The sequence below is a fragment of the Carassius carassius genome, chromosome 9 (assembly GCF_963082965.1).
Source record: "Carassius carassius chromosome 9, fCarCar2.1, whole genome shotgun sequence".
In the NCBI taxonomy this organism is placed as follows: Eukaryota; Metazoa; Chordata; class Actinopteri; order Cypriniformes; family Cyprinidae; genus Carassius; species Carassius carassius.
Genome location: NC_081763.1, coordinates 19,824,872 through 19,850,345, shown reverse-complemented (window position 1 = coordinate 19,850,345; position 25,474 = coordinate 19,824,872). Strand labels below are relative to the sequence as shown.

Sequence of the window (25,474 nt, the reverse complement as noted above, 5' to 3'; positions counted from 1 at the left end):
ATTTTCATAAGGGACTGCCACTGACAGTGTATGATTTTTGAAAGTGTATGATTTATATTAACATTACATAATGGAACATGATCAATATTATCTTTCAACGTTCAGTTTCAGTAAATGTAATTTTACAAACTATGTAGCCTAGGCTAATTTCAAATTGTTTATTGTGAAATAACTCAATAGAAATAACTGCAATCTTATTGTCGTTCCCTTCAGCTATGATAAAGACATTCATTTCTAGACTACACCCATAAGCCTGAAGCATCTAAACCTCCTCTACTGTCTGTTTCAAGCGTCAGCTCCCAAAGTATGTCCGAAAAGTAAGATAATATATTTAATACAGCAGATAATAATACAGCAGATTCCTGGGTTGCGTACACATGTGTGGGGTCAAGCTACCAAAACAGGGGCGAGACCCTTTTGGGGTAGGTGCGTTTGTTTTGGTGATTTGAAAGATAAGCATTGGCTACCAGAAATCACACCCCCTCTCAGAAATCACTTACCCCACCTTTAATCAACGCTGTAAGGCTACGTCATGAAGTTGGGTCAAGACGGCGGATGGATATGATGTTGTGTTGGCAGTCCGCTAGTTCCTGCTCTGTTCCATGACTTCTCAGCATTGAGAAATGTGCCACTGTTACAGAATTAATTTATTTTACTATAATGGGCTACAAAGCGCAGTTAATGTGAGCAGTTAGTTAAAAAAAAAGACTCTCTTCAATAATAACACGTTGGCTTAAATTGAAAGCTCATATAAAGCGCAGTTAGGAGAAAATATGGGCTTATGCAGAGGTTGGTCAAAATACGGTTAACTTGCCTCCTACATATATTAGTAAAAAAAAATATATATATATATTACATAAAGTATTTTGTTTCCAAAAGACAAAATACAAACAAAAACAGACAAAAAACAGGATGGAACTATTTCTTCAGGAAATCTCTTTAGACGGAAGGATACCATCCTTCAATGAGAAAACACGAACAGGTGTATGAAGCAAAACGGTCGGTCAATGCATCCGTCCACCATCATCACAAAACGCCAGTTACAAGTAAACATCCCATACAAACACTGTATCTGTAAAACATATGCGTAATTTTACCACGAAGTACAGCTGTTTAGAAAGGAGATTCAACATGACGTAAGGTAAGAAGACAACATTTGTTGGCTCGCTAGCTCGGTGGCTAAACGTAGCGGCAAGTGCTTTGATAACTGACGCTCGAATGGTTTTACCCAATCACTGTTAGTATCTCGGAACGCTTTTAGATATATTTAGAATAACGGTACTGTGTCTATGTCAGATGTATTTTACTCAGTAAAGATATCGACATGAAAATGGCACACGTATTTGAATGTCCTCTCAGCGTTAGTTGTCACGTATCATTGTTCGTCTTTAGAGAGCTTCGATGTCATTATTTGCCCTTTAACGTTGGCTGTTATACTACTGTTTAAATACTGTTTCAGCACGAAATAAGTAACTGATATGAACATTTCCTCTTCTTCTGAGGTGTTCAGAAGTTTGCGTGGATGGCAGCAGTATTTACTTGAAGCACACTCTTGTTACGTCTAAATGCGTGTCTTATTATGCCGCGGTGATGATGAATGTCATGTTTTATTAGGTTCGGTAACTGTTTCGTACAGCTCTGTTATTTTGATTCATTGTTAACTGCTCTAGTTCGCAAGCTCATTTCAGCTGCCATATGGTAAGTGACTCGCCCTGTCATTGATTATTTATTAAGGTCTCAATCGACTGTAAATGAAGAATGCTGTCATTGTTTATTTTTTCCTGTAAGACACAAAATATGATGCTAGGCAGAATATTATGGACTGCCGGATTCAGTCACCATTCGCTTTCATTACACTTTTTTTTTCTCCAGACAATGAAAGTTGAATGGTGACCAATGTTGTCGTTCTGCCTAGCATCTATATTATTGTGTTGCACAGAAGAAAGAAAGTCATACAGGTGAGATAATGATAATCATCTTTGGTGAACTGCCCCTTCATTCAATTATTTTTAGATTACATTTTTAGCTTGTACACTTCATCATGACTACTTAATGTTATTCAATACAATTAGCTGTAAGCATTTGTTGACTCAAACAGCAGGGACGTGCACAAACATTTTGAGGGGCAGGGGCTCAAGTGAAATAAAGAGCACTTCTCATAATTAGGTATATACAAAAAAGTGTATGTATATATATATATATATATATATATATATATATATATTAACGCAACTCTGACTTCCTTTAAAAAAAAATAATTTAAAAAGTTAATTAATTTTATCTTCTTCAAACTCACGCAATTGTTTCATTTTCAAAAGATGTCTACAAAATAATCAGTTCACAGAAACCATGGTCTCCTTAGTATTCACTAGGTTTATAGAGCAGCAAAGGAAACCATTCCACAATGTGCATGTTTTGAAAACATTTTCTATGCTACTAGTTTCAAGTATATATGAAGAGTTCAGATGCAAAAGCCTCTAAGTGCCATCTGAAATTTTCTTATGAGCTTTTTTTTTTTCAAGCTCGTATTTAAGTTCAGTAATTTAACTTAAATGACAATTAATAGGTAATTTTCATTGCCAGTAATGTGAAATAAGTGAACATAAACATACAAGCTTGATAAAAATGATCATTATTGAAGGAAATTTCAGATGGCACTTAGAGGATTTTTCATCTGAACTCTTCATATTTAGAATAACCTAAATAACTGCATCAAACAGAGGGGCGTGTTTTACTAATAATTTGTTTATTTTTGCACAAGGCAGTACATCGTTTTAATTATTTTGGTGTTATCAGAATACATAACACTTTAAAATTAAACTTACCAAAATAATTGAGTAAAAATTCAATAAAAGCCAATGTCATGTATGTATTTGTGGTGGTATGGAATACTATTTTATAAAGGTTTCGAGGAAATAAAAAAAGTTAAATTACTTAAATAGTTAATTTATCAATATTGTTATTTTTAAAGTTTAATGTTAACTTATTTCTACTCCGTTTTATTTATTAATGTACCAGATGCAGTTACTCAGATTTACTACATTTTTTAGAGTGTATCCTCCATCTGTTTGCATCTGTAGATTTCTTCTAAATTCACCAATTTAGATTTCTAAATTTCAGGGGGAAAGACTCTTGATGTAAGTCAATAACTGGGGACGTTCTGTATGCAAATTAGGCGTCAACTAGTTAAAATGCGCACATTTGCATCTAATTGACAGGGAAATGCAGGTAAATAGGATAAACAAAATAACTAAAGCATATCACCTGGTGGTGATATATGCTTATTTATTACATGGCTTGGTTAAATTCCAATGTAGAATGCAGTCTGTTATAACCAACAGACCGCTGTGCGGAGTATAACAGACCGTTGCCATGAAAAACAGAGCGTTGCTATGGACTCACAAGATTCTAACCGTAGAGACGGAGTGGACTATTTTCTTTAGCGGAAGCAATACAATCGGGTTTAACAATCGGGGGAGAGGGAGAGGGAGCGCTTCAGAACTCCTGACCTGATATTTAGATACTATATTTCAATAAATATATTTGTTTGACAGGGTAGCTGTGTGCAAACAGAAATATATATTATTTTCCAAAAATAAAAAAAAAGCATCCCAGAAAAAAGGGCACTTTCTCTCCAGGAATAAAAAGTGCAGGTGCTCAAGCCCCCTTTCATGTCTATGTGTGCACGTGCCTGCAGCATTGAATGAGTGATGCAGCTGGGTTCCCGAGATAAAAAAACAAAACAAAAACAAAATCCCATTAATTTTTTTCCGTAGGGGAACTGATTTTTAATTTATAAACCTCTAAAAAGAAACCTGCTGTAAGCTGAGGTTATTAAACAATGTTCAACTTAAGTTGTTTAATTAACAGCAGAATTCCAGGTGAAAAACAGCTTTTTCTGGAAGTTCAAAGGGGAAAATAGATTTTTAACAATAACTTATAAACCTTTAAATACAGACCTATCATGAGCTCTGAGATTAATAGATTTTATATGCTTTTGATGAACCCATCTCTTTACATTAATTCAACTTATTTAAAAAAAAATCGTGTTTAATAGTGGAATTCGTGGTGAAAAACTACGTTACCCATAATGCTGTTCAGAAGATTCCCCCAATTAGAGTGGTGCAGTGAACAAAATATTCCAAAAGAGATCTTTAGGCCTGCCCACATCCCATGAATCAGCGCAAATAAGGTAATTTAGTCGGTCTTTCAAAAAAATAAAAAATAAAATTCCTAACCTAGGTATGCACCAAATGAAAATTCTGGACCGAAACGTAAAATGAATACTTTTATTGAAAGTAACACAATAAAATTGGACAGAAAATATATTCATATTAAATATATAATTTTTATTCTGTTCTATGCAACAGAATCAGATATAACTATTTTTTGTCTTTTTTTTCTTTTCTTTTTTATAATTATCCAAATAATCTATAGTCCTTCAAAGATATTATTATCAGAGCATGTGAGCAGAGTATTGGGGAGCACATCAGTGAACGAGAGGGTAGAATAGTATGGAATATGTTGAGTGCCTTTTTCTGTGTAAGAAACCACATCATCTCACAGAAGGATTTACTTCGAACACTCGACTGACATTATAAAGAGAGTTTGGAGTAAAAACATGTTATTAAATGTGTTTTTTTTTCCACATGATTTCAGATGGAGCAGCATTTACTACACATAGCCGTAGTTCACTGAGAAGCTACACAAGTCTGTGATTATGAACGTGATTTTGCGTAGCTTGTCAGAGAACTATGGCTCTGTGTAGTAAATGCTGCTCCATCTGAAAGCACGTGATGGAGATTCACTACTGATTACTAGTGGTGAGCCGTTATCGGCGTTAACGTGCTGCGTTAACGTGAGACTCTTATCGGGCGATAAAAAAAATATCGCCGTTAATCTATTCTCAAAGTTGGGTTGAGAGCTGGGTCTATACTAAGCAAGCTATGTGGACTTTCACCTTGATATTTTATATAACCGACTGGCTGAGGCCAGCCTAAAAAGATGCTCAGAACAGTTGACGGGCCACTGCTGCGCATCGTCACGAAAGCTTATCTTTTTCACGTGTTTTTAAGCCTTACCGCTTGTCGATTTAAACATTAAAGCATCCAAAAACAAGACGCGGAAAAGCTGAACAGAGTGGCTGGTTACTCGCATGCTGTGTTCGGTGCGCACGAGAGAGATCGAGAGCCGCATATCACGGACAGCGACACTGAACCAAGCTCTCTTCTGCGAAGTTCTCCTCGAAGTCCCTCCTGCACCTGAACAAACAAATACAAATCACAGTTTGAACAAACAAAAAGATGTGAAAGAGCCCAATTCAGCACCGCGGTGTTCTGGTGTTCAGGGCTCACGCAGAGAAAGGCGTCTCAAAACACTTGAACATCGAATTTGCTTATTTTTGCTGTTGTGCCGACAAATACATACAAAATATGTCAAAAATATCCACCTTGGAAATTATGCTCAAAAAAGCTGTCAGTTATTTCTTAAGTGAAAGTAAACAGTTGAGGAAAAAAATGGGATGTGTATTACGCCTGTTTCACATATAATCCGTCTGCAGTGCGTATGCAGTCCGAGTGCGTTACATATGTGGTGCTGAAGAAGCTTTTTCAGCATTGTGATACGCTTTCATCACAGTACAGTAACAATCTTTCATAAACATATTTAAATTCAAATATAAACAACGTATTACTCATGCATTTGACTGCTAGGTTTTATAATAAGTTGCTGAAACAAGCTGCAACACATTTAAACACAACATTAGCCTACTTTTCTAGGATATCACAAACATTTAAAATTAAAACTCACCACTGACAGAAACAGTCGACTCTCGTGCCTTTTGCATTTAAATCTTTATTACACGCAATCCAATGGGTCTTAAATAACTTTGTTTTTCTGCCTCTATAAAAGTGCATATATAATGTTGCCTTATTTCCCTAAAGTTGCTCTTTTTCTTGTTTTAAATCTAGCCGAAACCCATGTGTTGCGTTTAAAACACAGTAGGCCAGGGATATTCAAATCTGGCCCAAGAGATCCACTGTCCTGCAGTGTTTAGCTCTAACCCTAATCAAACACACCTGATCATGCTAATCGATGTCTTCGGGATCATTAGAAAATCACAGGTAGGTGAGTTTGATCAGGGTTGTAGAAAAACTCTGCACCAGATTGGCCCTCCAGGACAAGATTTGAGGAACCCTGCAGTAGGCTTTAATTAGTATACATTTATTGTGAAATGACTGCATTTCCGTGTCAATCCTTGTTAATTTTTACCGCGAACAATGCGCTGTCACTTTAATTCAGCGCATGCAGCACAGCAAAAATAGACTCGGATCGCTGCACTGCTGCAGACGCACTGCTCCTGGAACGCACTGACGGAGCGCAACCGCGTGCAGTGTGAACGCTGGAATCCGTTAACATGGGTGCATAAAAAAAATACGCAAGTATTTGTGTATGTGTGAAACGGGCGTTATATTGGATGCGTTCATCGTCTCTTAAAGTGACCACGCCTAATTTAGCTACTGGCTGCTGTAATGTTAATCCAAGAAAATGAAAATGAAAATCACTCACTGCTCTTGACTGAATTACTTTGTAGTTTTAACAGTCAAACCAAAAATTATTCAGACACCAGATATAATTTTTTATAAATATAGCAAAACTGTAATAATGTGAGAAATGTTGAAGGTGTCTGAATAAATGTAGTTTGCATTGTATATTTCATTTTTACATTGAAGACTGTCCAGTGCTATTTTACATTTAATTATTTGGTTTCTGTACCTTGACACCTACAAACTTGAAAAAAACTTAAACATTGTGTAAATAGCACAAATAAATAAAAATAAACGAACACAAATTAAACAATTTCAAAAAGAGCCCACTGGTACAACCTTCACCAGGGCCATGCTGACCCCAGCTACGGCCCTGCTCACGCCTGTTTCACACATACTCCATCTGCAGTGCGTATGCAGTCCGTGTGCGTTACCTATGCGGTGCAGCACGGACTCGATGTGCTTTCACGCAGGACGCGTTTGCAGTTCGATACTCGGTACGTAAATGATCGCTGCACTGCTGCAGATGCAACGCTCCTGGAACGCAACTGCAATCCGTTAACATGGGTGCGTAAAAAAATATGCAACGCATATGCACTGCAGACGGAGTATGTGTGAAACAGGCGTAAGGTTGTTTGCACCTTGTGAAATGTGGAATTAGTTTACAGCTTTTTCAAGCACTTTGTGATGCATTTTGGAAGCGGGAGATGAGCTCCGGTCTAATGCACCACCTAGCTTGATAAACCCCTCCTCAAAGACTTACTGTTTGTCAATTTTATTTGGGTAGCATACATATTCTGAATGCCTTCGGCAGAATTCGATTGAGCCATTTTAATAATCTAGATTAATCTAGATTAATTTCAAGATCACAGTGAGATTAATCTAGATTAAAAAAATGTATCTATGCCCACCACTACTGATTACATAACCGGCTTTACTGACAAGATACGCATGACAATCACATTCGATTAATCGTTCAGCCCTAAATTTACATCATTTTGAAATTTCATCCAATTACCAAAATAGTGTGGTTGGGCCTCATTAGAGGACAGTCATGACAACACAGCAGACTGCCGTCCATCAGCTACTGGCTGTCTGTGGGAGTCTCTATCATAAACAAACACTTACTAACAATGACACTTTTCCTCACGCTGCGAACACCACTGCTAGCATCATCCCTATGGCAACAGACCCCACAGCAACCAAAAAGACAGGCATGCAGCCGAAGGCACCACATTAGCAATCAGTGAGTAAGAGGAGTCAGTGTTCCCCAAAGACACTCTAAGAAACGCTGAAATCATAGAATATCCTCTAATAGTAGGTTACAAATCCCAATACTCTCAGGAAATAGAGTCTGGACTGCTAGCTGCTAACGAAAGTAGACTGGATCACGTCAAGCTAGGCATAATAATCACTGAAACATGTCATGTGAACTACACAAGGGTAAGGGTGATTTTGAGTCAGTTATTCCCTTTTTTATGACCAAATTGGTGTAGCAGGTGTATTTGTGAATGTCAGCTAATTATGTTATATTGAAGGTTGCTAGTTGCAACTCAACAATACTAAAATAACATTTGTGTGTGTCAGACTGTGATTGAGAGAGACGCCTGCCAACTGAAGGCCATTCATTCCATGAGTTGGGTGAGGAGCACATGGCAGCTCTTGACGACAGTGGGATGGGGAGAACAGAGGGAGGGGTGGGGGCAGTGTGCTACATGACTCACTGCGTGTTGTGCCTAGAAGAAGCTGGAGGAAGGAAAGACAGAGGTGGGGCTGATGACAGACAGTGGGAGCGTTATCGTTGAGGTTGGCAGTGCTCATTTTAGGGTACCTTTGTGTTCCATCACAGCTCAAAACATAATGCACTCCGAGGTCAATCCAGAGTCTTGGCATTGGGTGTCATAAGCTGGTGCTCTCTGCAGGATCTCCTGACCTGCCCTCTTCTTGAGGAGGGCGTGAACCACATTAGATAAACAGAGCGGAACCTTACAGCCACACTATACACATGTCAAGGGAGTGACGATGTAAAGACGAATGTAAAACTTTAAACAGACGAAGGAATCTTTGTTAGCAAAGTTGTTGAAAGTGACGTGACATACAGCCAAGTATGGTGACCCATACTCGGAATTCGTGCTCTGCTTTTAACCAATCCAAAGTGTACACACAAAGCAGTGAACACACACACCGTGAACACACACCCCGAGCAGTGGGCAGCCATTTACACTGCGGCGACCGGGGAGCAGTTGGGGGTTCGGTGCCTTTCTCAAGGGCACGTCAGTTGTGGTATTAAGGGTGGAGAGAGCACTGTACATTCACTCCACCCACCTACAATTCCTGCCGGCCCAAGACTCGAACTCGCAACCCTTCGATTGCGAGTCCGACTCTCTAACCATTAGGCCACGACTTCCATTTTACTACATTGTAAGCACATTCAATCTTTCAAACCTAAAGATTTTTAAAAAGTCTCAGTTTATGAGCTACATACTATAATCCAAACTAACCAGCTTTAAGGTGAATTACATCACAAACTTTGATTTGAAGCAAAAAATATTTGGACAAATAAAATTGGACAAAAAGACAGGTGTTTCATGAGGGAAAGAACTACAATCCCATGAATCACTGCGAATGAAAATCGATTTAAAAATTATATAAAACTACTGATTTAATGATTTACATTCATAATATATCTTAAATTTTCTTGTAAAATATGCACATGCACACACAGATATTTTAGATGTTTGAGATTTTTAGGGTGTATGTCATTCGCAGTACTTTATGGGAGTGGGTGGTTCTTTTGGCAGAAGTTGCGAGACTGTAATGGGCAGTAAACACCAAAAGCAAATGTAATTATTTTTGTGAGTAGATTACATACAAAGTCATAGTAGGGCTGGACGATTAATCGAAAAGTAATTAAAACCGAAATTTAGAACCTCTAACCGACGTAATTTTCCCATGTCGGTTATTTCGATTAGGCCTAAAAAAAAAAAAAGTTTGGTTCCGGTTGGTTGTCAGTTGAGGTCATTGGTCGGTAGGGATTTATTTTTTTTTTTATTTATTTTTTTTTTCTCCAGTGGCAGTTTTACACACACACACACACACACGCGCGCGCTGATTTTAAATGTGTGTACCGGTACTTTTACGACAGTGATTCTGTATTCCCGTTTAAAGTCTGTTGTTGCCATAGACACGCAAAACGCACACACACACACACAAAAAGCCTTAGCGGGAGTTTGACAGGCGATCTCATAGTAGATTAACATGGAGGATTTGAACTTGAAAAACGGAGTGTACAGACATCTTTTTGTAGTCAAACAACATTCTTTATGATGTTCATTTATGTGGTTTATTTGATTTTGATGCTATAAATTAACTAGAAGCAAGAGACGATCAGTTAGTTTTAACTGATGATCTAACTTACAGCGATCTGTTCGACACATTCAAGAGCCACAAAACGGTATTTATTGTTTACATTTCTTTAAAAAATGACCACATTTGAAAGGTGAAATAACCAAATGAGACTTTGTTTCATATTAAAAGTAAGCTGGTAATGTTAATGTCCTGTCTGTCAGCATGTTGTCAGTGCCCTCTCTGTTCCGCGATATATTGTTGACTCCCCCCCCCCCCCCCCCGTTTCTCTTAATGTTACGATTTCCAAACCTTAAGTTATAGCTCACTTTAGGAATTGACAGTTAAAGGGTTTTGATGCAATACTTAATGGTTTTTAACGGATTACTTAAGTGTAAAACAGCATTTAAAGGAAACTGTAATTTAATTAACGATGTGTGAAAGACCGTTCTTCCCCAGTCTCATAAAATAAATTTGGGTCGCACATAAATTGACAGGGTCGGTCGGAAACCGGAACCAAACAAATTTTTTTTTTAGGCCTTATTTCCTGTTAATACTGCCCCCTTAAAAGCATGTTTAGCCACATAATTCTGCCAGTCAGTGGCATTAAAGCAAAACACGTAGGTGAACGCCGGTTCAACACATAGTGATGGCACGCGAACGGTGAGCCTTGAGTCTTCAATAAACTTTGTCAGTTGTATTTGTTTTATGGTTTGGACGTTCAAGCGATTAGACGGTCGGATGTGTATTATTATATCGAGCTACCATGTTCGCGCAGCTGCATTGTGGCACGAAAACTCATAGCTGTGAAGATCACGTGCACAGAGGAACACAGTTGTCAGCGCTGTCCTGTGAGTTATCACTTAAGTATTTTAGAATCTCAAAACCTATTATAGCATATTTTTCTACGTTTGAAGGAACTAGGCTATTTACAACCCCCAGCTTCACAATAATATAGAGACGGTATGACTAATTCACACACGCAATCACTCGTACTGGTACTGTTTACCTTTTAATCTTTATCTCTTACACAGAGCAATAATAATGTAAGAAATGTTACGAACATAGATAAAATAACTGCTGATAGTGAGCTATGATCGTTCTTTCAATAGGAAAAAATATCCCACCTTTTATAGTCGATCTCAACCGTCTGGCTGAGGCCAGTCTAAAAAGATGCTCAGGACAGTTGAAAGAATGCTGCTGTGTGTCGACACGAAAGCGCATCATTTTCACGTGTTATTAAGCCTTGCCACTTGCAAATGTAACTATTCAAAAGACTTTAAAGCATTCAAACGCAAGACGCAGAAAAGCTGAACTGAGTAGCTGGTTACTCGCGCGCTGTGCTCGGTGCTCACGCGGAGACAGAGCCGCGTCTCACAGACAGCAACACCGATCTGACCTCTCGTTTGCAAAGTTCTCCTTTAAGTTCTTCCTGCACCTCAACGAACAAAAACAAATCGCAATTTAAACAAACAGAAAAGGATGTGTAAGAGCCCACTTCAGCACCGCGGTGTTCTGGTGTTCAGGGCTCAAACACTTGAACACCGAATTTGTCTGTTTTTGCTCTTGTACCGACAAATACATAAAAAATATGTGAAAATACCCGTCTTGGATATTATGTTCGAAAAAACTGTCAGTTATGTCTTAAGTTAAAGTAAACAGTTGAGAAAAAAATCCTATGTGTATTATATTGGATGTATTCATTGTCTCTTAAAGTGACAGCGCCTAATAGGGCTTGGGTGCCGCGCTGCATTCTGGGACATGGCGGGCATGTTGATGAACAAATAAACAGAACGAACATACAAATTAAACTCTTTCAAACAGGGCCCAATGGTACAACCTGAACCGGGGCCCCGCAAACCCCAACTATGGCCCTGTTTACCGTACAAACCTTGTAAGTGAACTATGAGGGCAAAAAAACTAAACAGAAACAAAATAATCGTCCATTAATCGTAATCGAGGTAAAATGTTAAATTAATCGAGGTTTTGACTTTAGGCCATAATCGTCCAGCCCTAAGTCATAGTAAAGATGTGAACAGACGCCAATTCACACCGGAGGACATGAATGACATGAATTGGACTACGCGATTGCTGCAAACGCAAATAAACGCTGAAAATGAAGTGGATTTGCACATCTTCTCAGTAAACAATGGCTCTGTGTAGTACCAGCTGCTCTATGTGAAATCACGCACCTGATGGAATTCACAGCTGATTAGAGAACCGGCTTTACTGACGAGATGAGCATAACGATCGGCCGATGGTGATCGAAGCAACCCTAATATTTAATGGGTAAAAATACTTCGTAATAGTAAAAATCCTTATCCTTAATCCCCATTTACATCATGAAAAACTGGAAATGGGTCTTTGAATGTTGTTGTAGGCAGTAGGGTGACTTGTCAAAAAGGTTGAGAATCACAGCAAACCAAGTGTTTAGGTTTGCAGGGAAAGGATGTACAAGATCAGTGTATGTTGCATTTTTGATGGCAGGTCTTTCTATTTGTTGAGCTCTATTCAAGGCTAGATTTTGCACCATTCATCAAGGCCCACATAAATCAATACACAACCACAGGATGTTGGTGTCCAGCTCTTTTTCCTTTAATGTGACTATAAGCCTCAGTTACTACAAGCTCAGTCCTTTAGGCCAAGTAATAATACCTGGCAGTGAAATCAGTGAAATGGAGCTCCCAGGAGGTCCTGTACTTGCATTAAGCATGTCCAGATAACATCTCAGTTTTTCCATCGCACTCTTACTGACGTGATGTTAAACACACACACACACACACAGGCAGAGCAGGAAGATAAGCTCTGGTGCATTTATAGAGCAGTCCTACACTCAAAGTTGGCGTTCATTCAACAAGGAAGTGATTTATTTTAAACAAATGAGGAAATTGAATGGTGCATTAGCATACCCTCTAAAAAGCCTCAAGCTGGTTCAGCAGCTATAAACTGTTGAGTTTCTTAAAACACTGGAGCAGAGACTTGTGGTAAACTGATATTGTTTTTTTTGATGGCAGATTTTTTTGATTTCCTAGAGAGCAGGTTGTCTGATGGCTAATATAAAGCCAATATATAGTATTTTTATGAAAGTATATAGTTTATCTTTATTTGAATAAACTAGAAATAGTTTGAAAATGAATTGAAAAATAAATCTTTAAATTAAACCAACTTACATTAGATGGCAACTCCTTGGCTCTGTAATCGTTTTACTAGTTTTACATACAGCACACAGTGAATATGATGGCGAGCAACTAAATATAGTGCAGCATAATTTAAAATCAAGGGTTTAAAGTTTGTCGATCGTGCGTCTCCAGTGACAGCTAAACTGTCCTGTAAACATTCAACTCACATGGACTTACCGTCACGCACAAAACACGTTCAAGCTGGTTACCATTACTAATGTCCACCTCAGAATATCTGACAGCTGGATTCGACTAAGTCTGCAACGTTTGTGAAATTTATGTTTATTAGATTTATTTTTTATTTTTATGGAAATTGTTTAAATGGTATAAATGCGTATTTGCTGAATGCTGACGTTAAAAGAGAAAGTATTATAGTGTTTGTCTTTCTGTTACTAATATAAAAGCAAATGCTGTAATACTTTTTCGTATACGGTTTTGTTTCTTTAACAGTTCTCTCTAGTCAAGTCAAGTCACCTTTATTTATATAGCACCCTTAACAATACAGATTGTGTCAAAGCAACTGAACAGCATTAAATAGGTGGCTACGGGTAACCTTGGAATAAGAGAGAAACAGACTAATATTAGCATAGATGCAATTCTTCTTATGATGTAGCAAGTACATCGGGTCTTATGAAAAGTGTTCCAGGTTCTGGTTTTCCTAATGAATGCAGCCTAAAAATCCTTTAATGGATTTGAATATTAGAAATGTGTTTAATGTGTAAGCCAGGTTAAAGAGATGGGTCTTTAACCTGACACAAGAGCCAGTGCAGAGTTGACAGAACCAGGCTAATATAATCATACTTCCTGGTTCTAGTAAGAACTCTAGCTGCTGCATTTTGGACTATTAGTTTGTATATTAAGCATGCAAAACAACCACCCAATAAAGCATTACAAAATCTAACCTTGAGGTCATGAACACATGAATTAACGTTTCTGCATTTGACATTGAGAGCATAGGTCGTAATTTAGATATATAGTTTTGAGATGGAAAAATGCCGTTTTACAACTGCTAGAAGTGTTGCTTTTAAAGGAAAGATTGCTATCAAATAGCACACCTAGGTTCCTAACTGACGATGAAGAATTGACAGAGCAGCCAACAAGTCTTAGACATCGTTCTAGGTTATTACATGCAGAGTTTTTAGGTCCTATAATTAACACCTGCTTTTTCATAATTTAGCAGTAAGAAATTACTCCTCATCCAGGTTTTTATATAGACTATGCATTCAGTAAATTTTTCAAACGTATTAGACAAAACTCTAGCAACGTATTAGACAAAACTGTCAAACAGAGACTAACTAATGAAGACGCATAATGTGAGAACTGAGTGCTCAGGAGCTGCCGTTCTCAGTGCAATCAAAATCAAAGTGTGGCGCACTGTCAAAATAAAAGACCTGCTTCCAACGCATCAGCCAAAAAAAATTTTTTTAACGATGCCGATATTTATACAAATTTACAATATTACAGAAATAACTTATAGGTGAGAATCCTGACATCAGTTTTGCTCTCCTTCCTTTTGATGTGGGTGGGTCTATAATCACATATCCCCCTCTCTCTCACATCCCTAATGGGTTTGTCATGAGTTTAGTGGAGAAACAAAGACTGCCTTATGCTGGGCTGTAAAAACAGCTGATGTTAGTGTCATGAAGAGAGAAGTCGTGTAAGGGACCCACTGGCATTGTTCATTTATCTGAACATGCTGTGCTGCTGAAGATTTAGTTTGCCATCGTGTGTGTCTTCGATGATTTAGAGAACTGGAGAATGAAGGAGGACACCATTAAGATGCATAAAGCTCAAGTTTAGCTTTTAAAAGCTTGTAGACGCTTCACTTCCTCATAGCAGACTTTTTTTTCTTTTAATTGCACTTAAGTAATGTTGTTATATGATATTCTGCCTTGTTCACTCTTTTAAATGCCTATTTTGAGGTGATTATTTTCAGTGAATTGCAGAGGTCACACTCTCTATTTGGATTTATATTGTCTTAGGGGAATGTTTTTGGTTTGTTTTGGTCCCCTTATCTAGGGCCTGTGAACCTTCACCTGACCTGCTCTAGACGGACTCCTCTCTTTAGACTCTTAAGAAGCACTCTTCAGACTCCAGGACCATGTCAAGTAAGCTTACTGAATGAATACACAAAAATAATAATAAAAATATATGGAAGCATATTTGTATTTGTCTATTGTCAAACACAGTTCTTCCCTTCATAAGGTCTTCTGACCTCTTTAGCAGGTAAATACACTCCAGCCCCAGGGGGCCCTTTTTCGGCCCTCACACCCAGCATGTGGCCCCAGGACATCCTGGCCAAGTACTGTCAGGTAGTTTACTTGTGTAATTTTATTTTATTTTTTCTTAGAGGGCTTGTTTTATAATGCTCGAAGTGCCCGATAAATATGATGTTTTTGTAACATGTTCATGGAAAGTGGCTCATCTGTCAGAGACGTTGTTCTGACTGTTGCAGAAAGACACCAGTATGGAAGCAGAACTGCAGTATGATGAATTCGGGTTCCGGATCGATAGTGAAGGTTAGTGTGGGAACATCAGCACTCATTAAAAGTTGAGCAGGGCCCAATTCTAACATTTATCTAGGACAACCACAGAGAGAGAACAAGAAAAAAACTGAATTTGTCTTTACACTGCAATGAATTTATTCACTAGGCTGAATTTTGCATAATCTATTATTCTGCACCATCTCAGGCAGTTTTAATAATGCTCTATATACTGTACCATTCTAAACTTTGAGTTCAGTAAGTGTTTCTTTGCATACAAACAATATTTGGCTGTTTTTTTGTTTTTACATTTATCCAAAGCAACAGTGACGACATTTATAACGTTACAAAAGATTTCTGTTTTAAATGCATGATGTTCTTTTGAACTTTCTGTCAACCAAAGAAGCCTGGAAAAAATGTATCATGGTTTCCACATGATTTCTGCTGATTTTATAAAAAACATTCCTTCAATACAAAATCAGCATATTAGAATTATTTCAGAAGGATGATGTGACACTGAAGACTGGAGTAATGGCTGCTATATATATATATATATAAATATATATATATATATATATATAAATAAATATTTATTTTGATAAAAGCAAGCCTCATCTAGTACTGTCATTGACAAGAGTTTTTTTTTTTATGTCTCAGACGGGGTTGAGACAAGAAAATGGCAGCGTGGTGAGGGAGCCCCTCAGAGAGAAGACCCTCAGCAAAGACTTCGCTGGCAAGCCCATCTGGAGTTCACGCACAATCACACTGTAGGAGACCTGACATGGGACAAGATCTCCCCCACACTGGCTCGCTCTGACCGCCTTCGGACTCTGGTGCTGGGGGGCATACCGCACAGCATGAGACCACAGGTCAGCACTCAGAACCTGCACTTGTTTGTGTTTTTACCTCACAGCATATTACAGGCCGTCCTTGTGTTGTTACACACCATCAGGCGGCTAATCTGCTGATGTAATGTTCTCATGGCAACCATGTTAATGCTTGAGGGATTCTTATTGTCACTGAAATAGGACATGATGTTTTGGTAATATCTTGTTTATGCTGTATTCCCGTAAGAACAGCGGTGCGATTCAAATTTAAGATCTTCCAACTGCATCTCTACTGGATCTCATGTGTTTATCTGTCTTGTTCCTCATTGTCTCTTTCATGCATTCCCTTAGTTGTGGATGCGTTTGTCAGGGGCCCTGCAGAAAAAGAGAACATCAATTTGCTACAAGGAAATTGTCAAAAACAGCTCTAATGATGACACCACAGCAGCCAAACAGGTACATGTCATCTCTGCCACGGATCTGATGTAGTCAGAGCTTTATTTAAAATGGAAACTATTGAGCTGTCAGAGAATTTTGAAAAGATGCATCACGGTTTTCAAAAAAATATTAGACTAATCAACTGCTTTACACAGTAATAGCAATAAGAAATGTTTCTTGAACACCAAATCAGCATATAAAAAAATTGGTAGGTTTACATTGTGTTACAAACAGAAGTAAGACTCACTGTAATGGCCATTAAGTTTATTTCATTTATATCTTAAAATAAATAAACACATAAAAAGGCATCCCAAGTTATGCATTTGAAAGTGTATATAATTAAATTTGTTCAAATTTTAAATTTGATACATCTGCTTGAATAACAGTTTTGAAAGAGAGAGAGAGAGCGTGCGTGAGAGAGAGAGAGAGAGAGATATATAGCGCGAGCGAGCGAGCTGTCTTCAAACAACAGGAGCGATGTCTTGCTCTCTCTCACTCGTGCATATTAATCAATTGACACGATGGTGTCGATGTTTAAATCATTTAAAATGAGAATGTAAGTGTGCTCAACCCATTTTTGTTTGTAAGAAAAAATTAGATTAGATTTCATATCGCAATATATATCGCAGAAAAATAAAATATCGCAATGTCATTTTTTCCCAATATCATGCAGCCCTAATGTATACACACTTACCCTCAGACTGTTCATAGCCATCTTCCAGTACTGATTTTATTATGGTTGTCTCTCTGTCTGTGCTGCAGATAGAAAAGGATCTTTTGCGGACCATGCCCACTAATGCGTGCTTCAGCACCATGTCGAGTGTGGGGGTGCCCAAACTCAGGCGGGTCCTGAGAGGGCTGGCGTGGCTGTATCCAGACATCGGGTACTGTCAGGGCACAGGCATGGTGGGAAGCAACCTTATCACAGACTCTTTGTCTCTCTGTCACCTAACATTTGGGTCACGGGTGTCAAACTCTGAGGTGTGTGTTTGTCTTTGATACAGGTGGTGTCCTGTCTGCTGCTGTTTCTGGAGGAGGAGGATGCACTGTGGATGATGTGTGCACTGATAGAGGACCTGCTGCCTCCCTCATACTTCTCCTCTACGCTGTTGGGAGTTCAGACTGACCAGCGTGTGCTCAGACAGCTCATAGTGCAGTATCTGCCGAGTCTAGACCAGCTGCTACAGGAGCATGACATTGGTGAGTCAACAACCTCAAAAATATTTAATGCACGTTACTTTTTTAATTTGTTTTGCTCCAAAGAGTTGCTCCAAAATTTGTGTAGAAAACATAAAAAAGCAATTCTAATGTTCATGTTTTCCCTCTAAGAGCTTTCTTTAATCACGCTGCACTGGTTCCTCACTGCCTTTGCCAGTGTGGTGGACATCCGCATCCTGCTGCGAATCTGGGACCTGCTCTTCTACGAGAGCTCAGTGGTGCTCTTCCAGGTTACACTGGGCATGCTGAAGATCAAGGTTGTTTAACTTTGTAATAAAAAATCATTCTATGAACTAAGCTTTCATATGTTAAACAAGTGTTGAGATTTTGGTTTGCCACACAGTCAGTAATAATGGTTTCTTCTTGTATTGTAAAGGAGGAAGAACTGGTATCATCTGAGAACTCAGCATCCATCTTCAACACACTCTCAGATCTGCCCAGTCAACTAGAGGATGGGGCGGCTGTGCTGGGCGAGGCTGTGCGTCTGGCTGGGTCTCTGTCTCAGGAAAACCTTGATGCACACAGACACAAGCATCTTGCCTACATCCTGGCAGAGCAAGCCCAGCTCAACTCCGGCAACTCCCATTCCCTCAGCACCAACCTCAGCAAGGTTGAGAACATGAACAGCATCTTGGATCATCATCTGTGATGCCCACGTTTTGACACATTTTATTTGCAATATACAAAATGTGAAATCAGGCTCACTCATAGGTGTGTGTCATTGTGCAGGTGGTCCGCAGACAGAGCCTGCATAGGAAATCCACTCTGAGCTCGCTTCTCTGGGGGGAGGACGAGGTGGAGGCACTGAAGGCCAAAAACATTAAACAGACAGAGCTGGTGGCAGCGCTGAGAGAAGCCATCAGTCGGACCGCAGAGCACTTTCACTGCCTGGACCCCCGCAACTGCAGCACTGTAAGAGCCACACCATCACATGAATCACAGAACCTTGACTCATGTACCTGATGAGTCCAGCCAAGTCGCCTTTATTTATATAGCGCTTTATAGACTACAGATTGTGTCAAACAGGAAAATTGTTTTGTCAATAATGCAGGAGGACAATAACAAACAGAGATCTTTGTTGGTGGTAATAATGGTAATTATTGCAATATCTGCAAAAATAATAATTACAGTAAAATATTGTAATATCTGTCCAGCTTGTCTCATTATTATTATTATTATTATTATTATTATTATTGTGTGTTCATAATAGTAATAATATTTAGTATTAGCAATATTTTTGTTATTATAGCCCATACTGTTTTTAGATTTTGTTAACATAAGTTTGCACATTTCTCCTCGCTCTCGTTCTAGGATTTGACTCCGGACTATTCTATGGAGAGCCATCAAAGGGATCACGAGAACTTCCTGGTTGTGTCTCGGCATCGTCGGAGACGAGCCAAAGCCTTGCTGGACTTTGAGCGGCACGACGATGATGAACTGGGTTTTCGAAAGAATGACATCATCACAGTGAGCCCCTGCTGTGTCTGTCATCTAAACATGTTAACTGATGCCTTGGCTTTGTTCCTTAACTGTGTTTATTCTTAGATCATCTCACAGAAAGATGAGCACTGCTGGGTTGGAGAGCTGAACGGCTTGAGAGGTGAGCGGAGATGTGCTTACAATACACATTGAGCTTGTCTTTGATTTTCAGAAATGGTTCCAAATACACTTATAATCTACTTACAACTCATTACACCAGTCAGTATTTCCCATAAACCTTTTGTCCCGTTAGGCTGGTTTCCTGCAAAATTTGTGGATGTCTTGGATGAACGAAGTAAAGAGGTAATAGCTTTGCTTTAGAATTTGCATTGTGTCTGAATTCCTGTTTATAAGGCAAAAACGTCCTAACCGTCTCATGCACATATGTTCTTGTCGTTCAGTACTCTCTGGCTGGAGATGACACCGTAACTGAGGCAGTGAATGACTTGGTCAGGGGCACACTGTGTCCAGCTCTCAAGGCCCTCTTTCAGCATGGCCTGAAGAAGCCCTCCATACTGGGAGGACCCTGTCACCCATGGCTCTTCATCGAGGAGGTAAGAGCAGGTTGTGTTTCCTTGATAAAGTATAGAACAATACTTAATAAAAAAACAATGCATTTATTTTATGGAAAACACAGTGATCATCATGAAAGGTGATTACAACTAAAAGGCTTGTCAGTTGTCAGAAGTTATTAGGAAGTGTAGCGGCCCTTGCTTTGAATGACTTCAGCACATCTGCGACCGCGGGACATCACTAGTTTCTCTCACTGCTCTTGAGTGATTTTGGTCCACTCTTCATATTTCAGTTACTGTAGTGGTTTTCTTAGCCATAATGTTATTGCCAAGGATTTTAGGGTTTGTATCAGGAGCCTGGCCAGCCATTTAATTGTTTGAGTTTTTTAGCTTTAAGAAACTGCTTTACCTGTTTTGCAGCATGAGAGGGAGATTGTCTTGCATGAAAATTGCAGGCTGATTGAGATATGCTCACAGGGAAGGCACCACATGTTGCTGAAGGATGTTCTGATAAATATTTATAAATAAAATCCGACTTCTCTTATACATGCCGAGACAGAATTGGTGAGCAATTCCAGCTGTGTTGAACCGATTGCCCATTGAGAGTCTCCACATGATCCTGTCCTCTAGTGCATTTGGCTTACGTGGATGACCGGCCTTTATGAGGGACTTCAATATTCAAGCTGCAATATTTGAGAAATCAGAGATTTGGACTGACCAACTTCTCTTGCGTTGGCTGAAAGGATCATTCCTTTGGCCTTCATCTGGACCGCCTCCTTTTGCAGGGTTTAGACACCTTAAGCAGTGCTGCCAGTTAAATAGGGTTGTCATATGATTAAGGAAATTAGCACTAGGTGCCAGATTAACACCAATAACTTGTTCTTTAATTTTGATCAGTTCTTTTACAAATATCTCATTTAAGTTTTTTATACAGTGCTTCATAATACAATTAATTTATGAAATATGGTTTAAAACTGCCTTTGTACTCCTGTTAGTTTAACTTCAATAGGACTTAAGCAGTGACCTTGAACTTTTGATGTCCACTGTATTTTAAGTGAGTGAAAGAGTTTTGGTTGTGTGTGTGTTGATCACAGGCAGCCAGCAGAGAAGTGGAGAGGGACTTCAACTCTGTCTACTCCAGACTGGTGCTCTGCAAGACCTACAGGTGAGACATGTAGTTACATAAGATCCATCCTTCTCGAAATCATCATGATGTTTGCTGATGTGACGGCCGCTTCATCTCTTTAGGTTAGATGAAGATGGGAAGGTGCTCACACCTGAAGAGCTTCTTTACAGGGTGAGTTTTACAAAAGTAGGAAACCTGACAAATATTTGATCAGCGATTAGAGATGTTGAGCACTGGTTTTACATTTGTATATTGAGCGCTCTCTGTTTGTCATCTTAGGCAGTGCAGTCTGTCAACATGAGCCACGACGCTGCACACGTTCAGATGGACGTCAAGTTCCGCTCGCTCATCTGTGTGGGCTTAAAGTAAGTCATCCTGCTGTTATACCATCTTTTTATGTTTTCTCTTCCCACAATGCATACTCTCTTTATCTGCATGTGTGTTATGTCAGCGAGCAGGTGCTGCACCTCTGGCTGGAGGTATTGTGTTCCAGTATGAGTGCCGTGGAGAAATGGTACCATCCCTGCTCTTTCCTGCGCAGCCCTGGCTGGGTTCAGATAAAGTGTGAACTCAGGTAAGACTGAGCCTCTGGGCTGAAAGTGAGCTCATAAATCATTCAGAAAGGAGTGGAAACTGAAACAATTGTACAATTTAAATGAGAAATTTTCAAATTTGTTTGTTTTTTATTTAATTGTCAAGACTAGTCATGGAAATAAAATTGAAAAATTAATTCTGTTGTTAATCTACATTTTTTTATTTTATTATTATTTAAAAAACTTAAACCTTATATGTTCTGATAAGCCATAGTAATATTTTTTTTTTAGCAAATTTAGTTTACAGATTGGTCTAAATGATTCCTTTAGTTACATTTTTACCAGCGTTCCATTTTAATCATATGAATAGTAGATGATTTCGAGAATTAGGGGTTCGAGCGCTTACAGCTGAAACCCTATTCCAATTGTTAGAATGGCCAAGGATCAGCAATCTCCACCTAAAACTGATCAGGCAGACCAAACCGTAAGTCATAGACTCGTATAGAGCTAGAATTTTCCCCTTTGGACAGATATAACAGGGTCATTTAGAAAAGGGACATAACCAGATATACCCAAAAGTCTATAAATACTGAACAAAAACAGAAACTAGGTGAGCACATATGACACGTGATTCTAAACAAGCAAGCAAAGTTACACAGAGATCAGACCAAAGGTGGCTATGGCAGACATAAATGTTTCTAAATATAGCATTTCTAGGGTAAATAACCTGGAATAGCCAAAAAAAAATGTTTTAATCATTGAAATATCTGCTTACAGACGTGTTAAATAATACACAGTGCATTTTTCCTTGTGCTTAAATGTCTTAGTGTTTGAACCCCAGTAATCGCTGCTTGCAGCTATATTTTTTTTGTATTTTTTTAAAGTAATCTCTTACCAAGGCTGTATATATTTGGTGAAAAATACCATTCAATAGTAAAATTGTGAAATATACAATCTTACATATTAGAATCTAAAAATGACTTTGAATTTTCCGGTTAATATATTTTCTGTGTAAACATTTTATCATAAGCCATTGCGATTATTTTTTTGAGCAAATTAAGTCTTTAGTAATCTGTAATTTAAATTAATTGTAATATCATTTGTTAAAACCCCATCTGTGCACTAGAAATGACTGCCATAAATGTTATTTTGGTTTATTTTGAGTGCATTACTGACATGGGATTGTCTGTGCTGCTTTCAGAGTTCTCTCAAAGTTTGCCTTCAGTCTCTCCCAAGACTGTGAGCTGCCTACCAAAAAAGAGGTGAGAGATTGGCACTTCCTCCACTCACATTCACTCAACGTCTCACATGTCCTCCCACACACACACACACAGGCTAACATGCATCTGAGTGTTTATCTGCCATTCCAGAAGTCTCCCGTTCTCAAATCAGAAGTGGTGGATGTCTTGGTCCAACATCACCTCTTTAGTTGGGACCTCTAGGTAATGCTGGCAACTAGTTACTAGCCTGCTGCTTGATGATTAGCTGCAGAAGCAGTCAGTGGTAGTAGTAGTGTGTCACTGTTGTTAACATAGTGGCTTCACAGAATGTGAACTAAACCTCTAAAAACCAGTTCAGCACTCTAAAGCAAATACTGCTCTCCACCATGTTTAGTTAAGACAGACGCTCGTAGATGAAGGCCTGCTCACACCAAGTCCTATGCAACTAAATGGCAAAAACTAATTTTTTTAACTATACACAATGAAACTTTAAAATATATTTATTCCTGTGACGCAAAGCTGAATTTTCAGCAACATTACTCCAGTCTTAAGTGTCACATGATTCTTCGGAAATCATTATAATATGACTATTTAATGCACAGGGAAACATTTATTATCATCATCAATGCTGAAAACAGTTGTTTCTTTGATGAATAGTTTAAAAGAACAATTATTTTCAAATGTCTTTACTGTTGTTTTTGATCAATTGAAAGTGTCCTTGCTGAATAAAATAGTTTATTTTCAAGTTGTCTGATTCCAAACTTATTGGAAGATTCCACTCTAAATTGTATTTAATTATTTATTGGCATCTTATCCTTTTGGCATGGGAATGCATAGCTTAATTTAAAATCTTGTCATGTGTAAGTTGAGACTGTGCTGAAAAATTTTAGGGGTGAGTATTCTGGGTGTCTTATATTGCGTTTATGAATTATGCATGCTCAGAAAAATCCTCTTTTCAGTCTAGACTTTTTGCTTTAGACTTTTCAGATTTAGACTTGATGCTGATAGGAGTCTTTCATGTTGTCTGTAAGTAGCATTGGGAGTCAAGAGTTCCTCAGTGACTCCATGTTCACCTGAAACCTGAGGCCATTAGTGCTAATGTTAGCTTGTTGACCTTTAGCTGTCATTAGTGCATCGTGGTTGTCATGTCAGCCGTGACCTCATCTTGACTCGAGCTCTCAAGCACTTTAATTACAGTAAGATAGTCATGAAAATCAGCAGTAGTCCTGAGCACAGCCATTTGTTTTAATTAGTTCAGCCATTCGAGGCAACGGAGCGTTGTTTAATCAGTGCAGTGCATTACCGAATGGCTCATTTTACCCCACTCTTTTTCCAGGAGAAGGAGCAGAGGCCCCTGAAGGAGGGAGTTCAGGACATGTTGGTGAAACATCACCTCTTCAGCTGGGACATTGATGGCTAAACCATCACACACTTCCTGTGAGCTGCAAACACAGACCAAATCACGCTCCATCTGCAGAAAAATGGGGATCACACCTGAAAATCATCTTCATTTGTTGTCCAGCTTTGTCACATGGCTGAAATGGTCAGTATTTGTGTGTCTTGGCACAATAGTTACACTTTTTGTGACTCTTAAGAGTCTGTCTGTACAAAGGAGGAGTCCTTTGCCAAGACTTGACATGGAATCAGACTATGGACTGCCTGCAAACACTTCCTCTCCTCCAAAGCTAAATAACTATTGCTCCATTTGGGGCACGATTACAGTGGTCATGAATGAATGTAGGATTTGCACCCTTTGGTCCATTTACTCTTAAGTAGTCTTGACTGCCAGTGATCTCTGGATAAGATGTCGGCCCAGCTGTTATGCTCCTGAAGGATTTCTTTGAAAAGCTAATTCAGTGTCTGAATGATCACGTTTGTGTATATCAGGCATGTACAATTAGAGAAATGCATTTTCAAAATCTTTGCAATGTCAAATGATCTTCAGAGGACTTTCCAATTAGCTGAATCAGATCTCTTAAAAAACATCCTGTGGTGACAACCTCACATCAAATTACACAATTACATCTACAGCAAGCTACTGATGACAGAACTTTTTTTGAGATGTGAAATAGATAAAGGTCCAATGCAGCATTACAGTCCACATGGAGTCATGATGTACTGCTCTGAATTCTAGACAACTGTCAGTGTCTTCTCTGAAAGAGCCTGCAGTGGCACTATTAGATTTTATAGTTCTTGAAATTGGTAGACATGGTTGTTTTGAACCATAAACTAGTCTGTACTGGTTGAGCATGGCCAAACACACAGGGCTTTAGATCATATACACAATCACGGATCATGTGTACGTAAATAAAATTAAAAAAAAATCTCTATCTGTTAAGAACTTGTGTGCTTTTGTCTTTTTGTGTGTGTGTGTGTGTGTGTGTGTGTGTGTGACAGCTATAGTAAAACAGTCAGCAGAGACAGGAAATGTGGATTTGTTCCCACAAGTGCCACTAGGCTTCGTCTCTGACTCAACCAGAGGTCTTCAACTTGAGATTGTTTGAACTCAAAAAAAAAAAAATATCATTTGTATTGAAGTCACAGTGAAACAAAAGTATTGACAGGTCTT

General features: G+C 38.7%; 1 protein-coding gene across 5 annotated transcripts; it reads left to right on the top strand.

Moving 5' to 3' along the window:
* The first annotated feature begins 974 nt into the window (after positions 1 to 974).
* LOC132149229 (small G protein signaling modulator 3) lies at positions 975 to 24,608 on the top strand. Of its 5 annotated transcripts, XM_059558274.1 has the most exons (22): positions 975 to 1,141; positions 15,089 to 15,177; positions 15,293 to 15,381; positions 15,525 to 15,588; positions 16,210 to 16,421; positions 16,731 to 16,835; positions 17,580 to 17,723; positions 17,822 to 18,017; positions 18,147 to 18,292; positions 18,412 to 18,645; positions 18,765 to 18,947; positions 19,347 to 19,502; positions 19,581 to 19,635; positions 19,768 to 19,817; positions 19,916 to 20,068; positions 21,121 to 21,191; positions 21,275 to 21,323; positions 21,432 to 21,517; positions 21,604 to 21,726; positions 22,887 to 22,947; positions 23,056 to 23,127; positions 24,242 to 24,608. In XM_059558274.1, exons 2-21 carry the CDS (start codon positions 15,171 to 15,173, stop codon positions 23,125 to 23,127), a joined length of 2,256 nt encoding a protein of 751 aa, XP_059414257.1. In that variant the 5' UTR covers positions 975 to 1,141; positions 15,089 to 15,170; the 3' UTR covers positions 24,242 to 24,608. The 5 variants fall into 5 exon arrangements, with proteins under 5 accessions (XP_059414257.1, XP_059414256.1, XP_059414252.1 ...); XM_059558273.1 differs by lacking the exon at positions 23,056 to 23,127 and having other exon boundaries at positions 15,296 to 15,381; XM_059558269.1 differs by lacking the exon at positions 23,056 to 23,127.
* Positions 24,609 to 25,474: the final 866 nt, after the last annotated feature.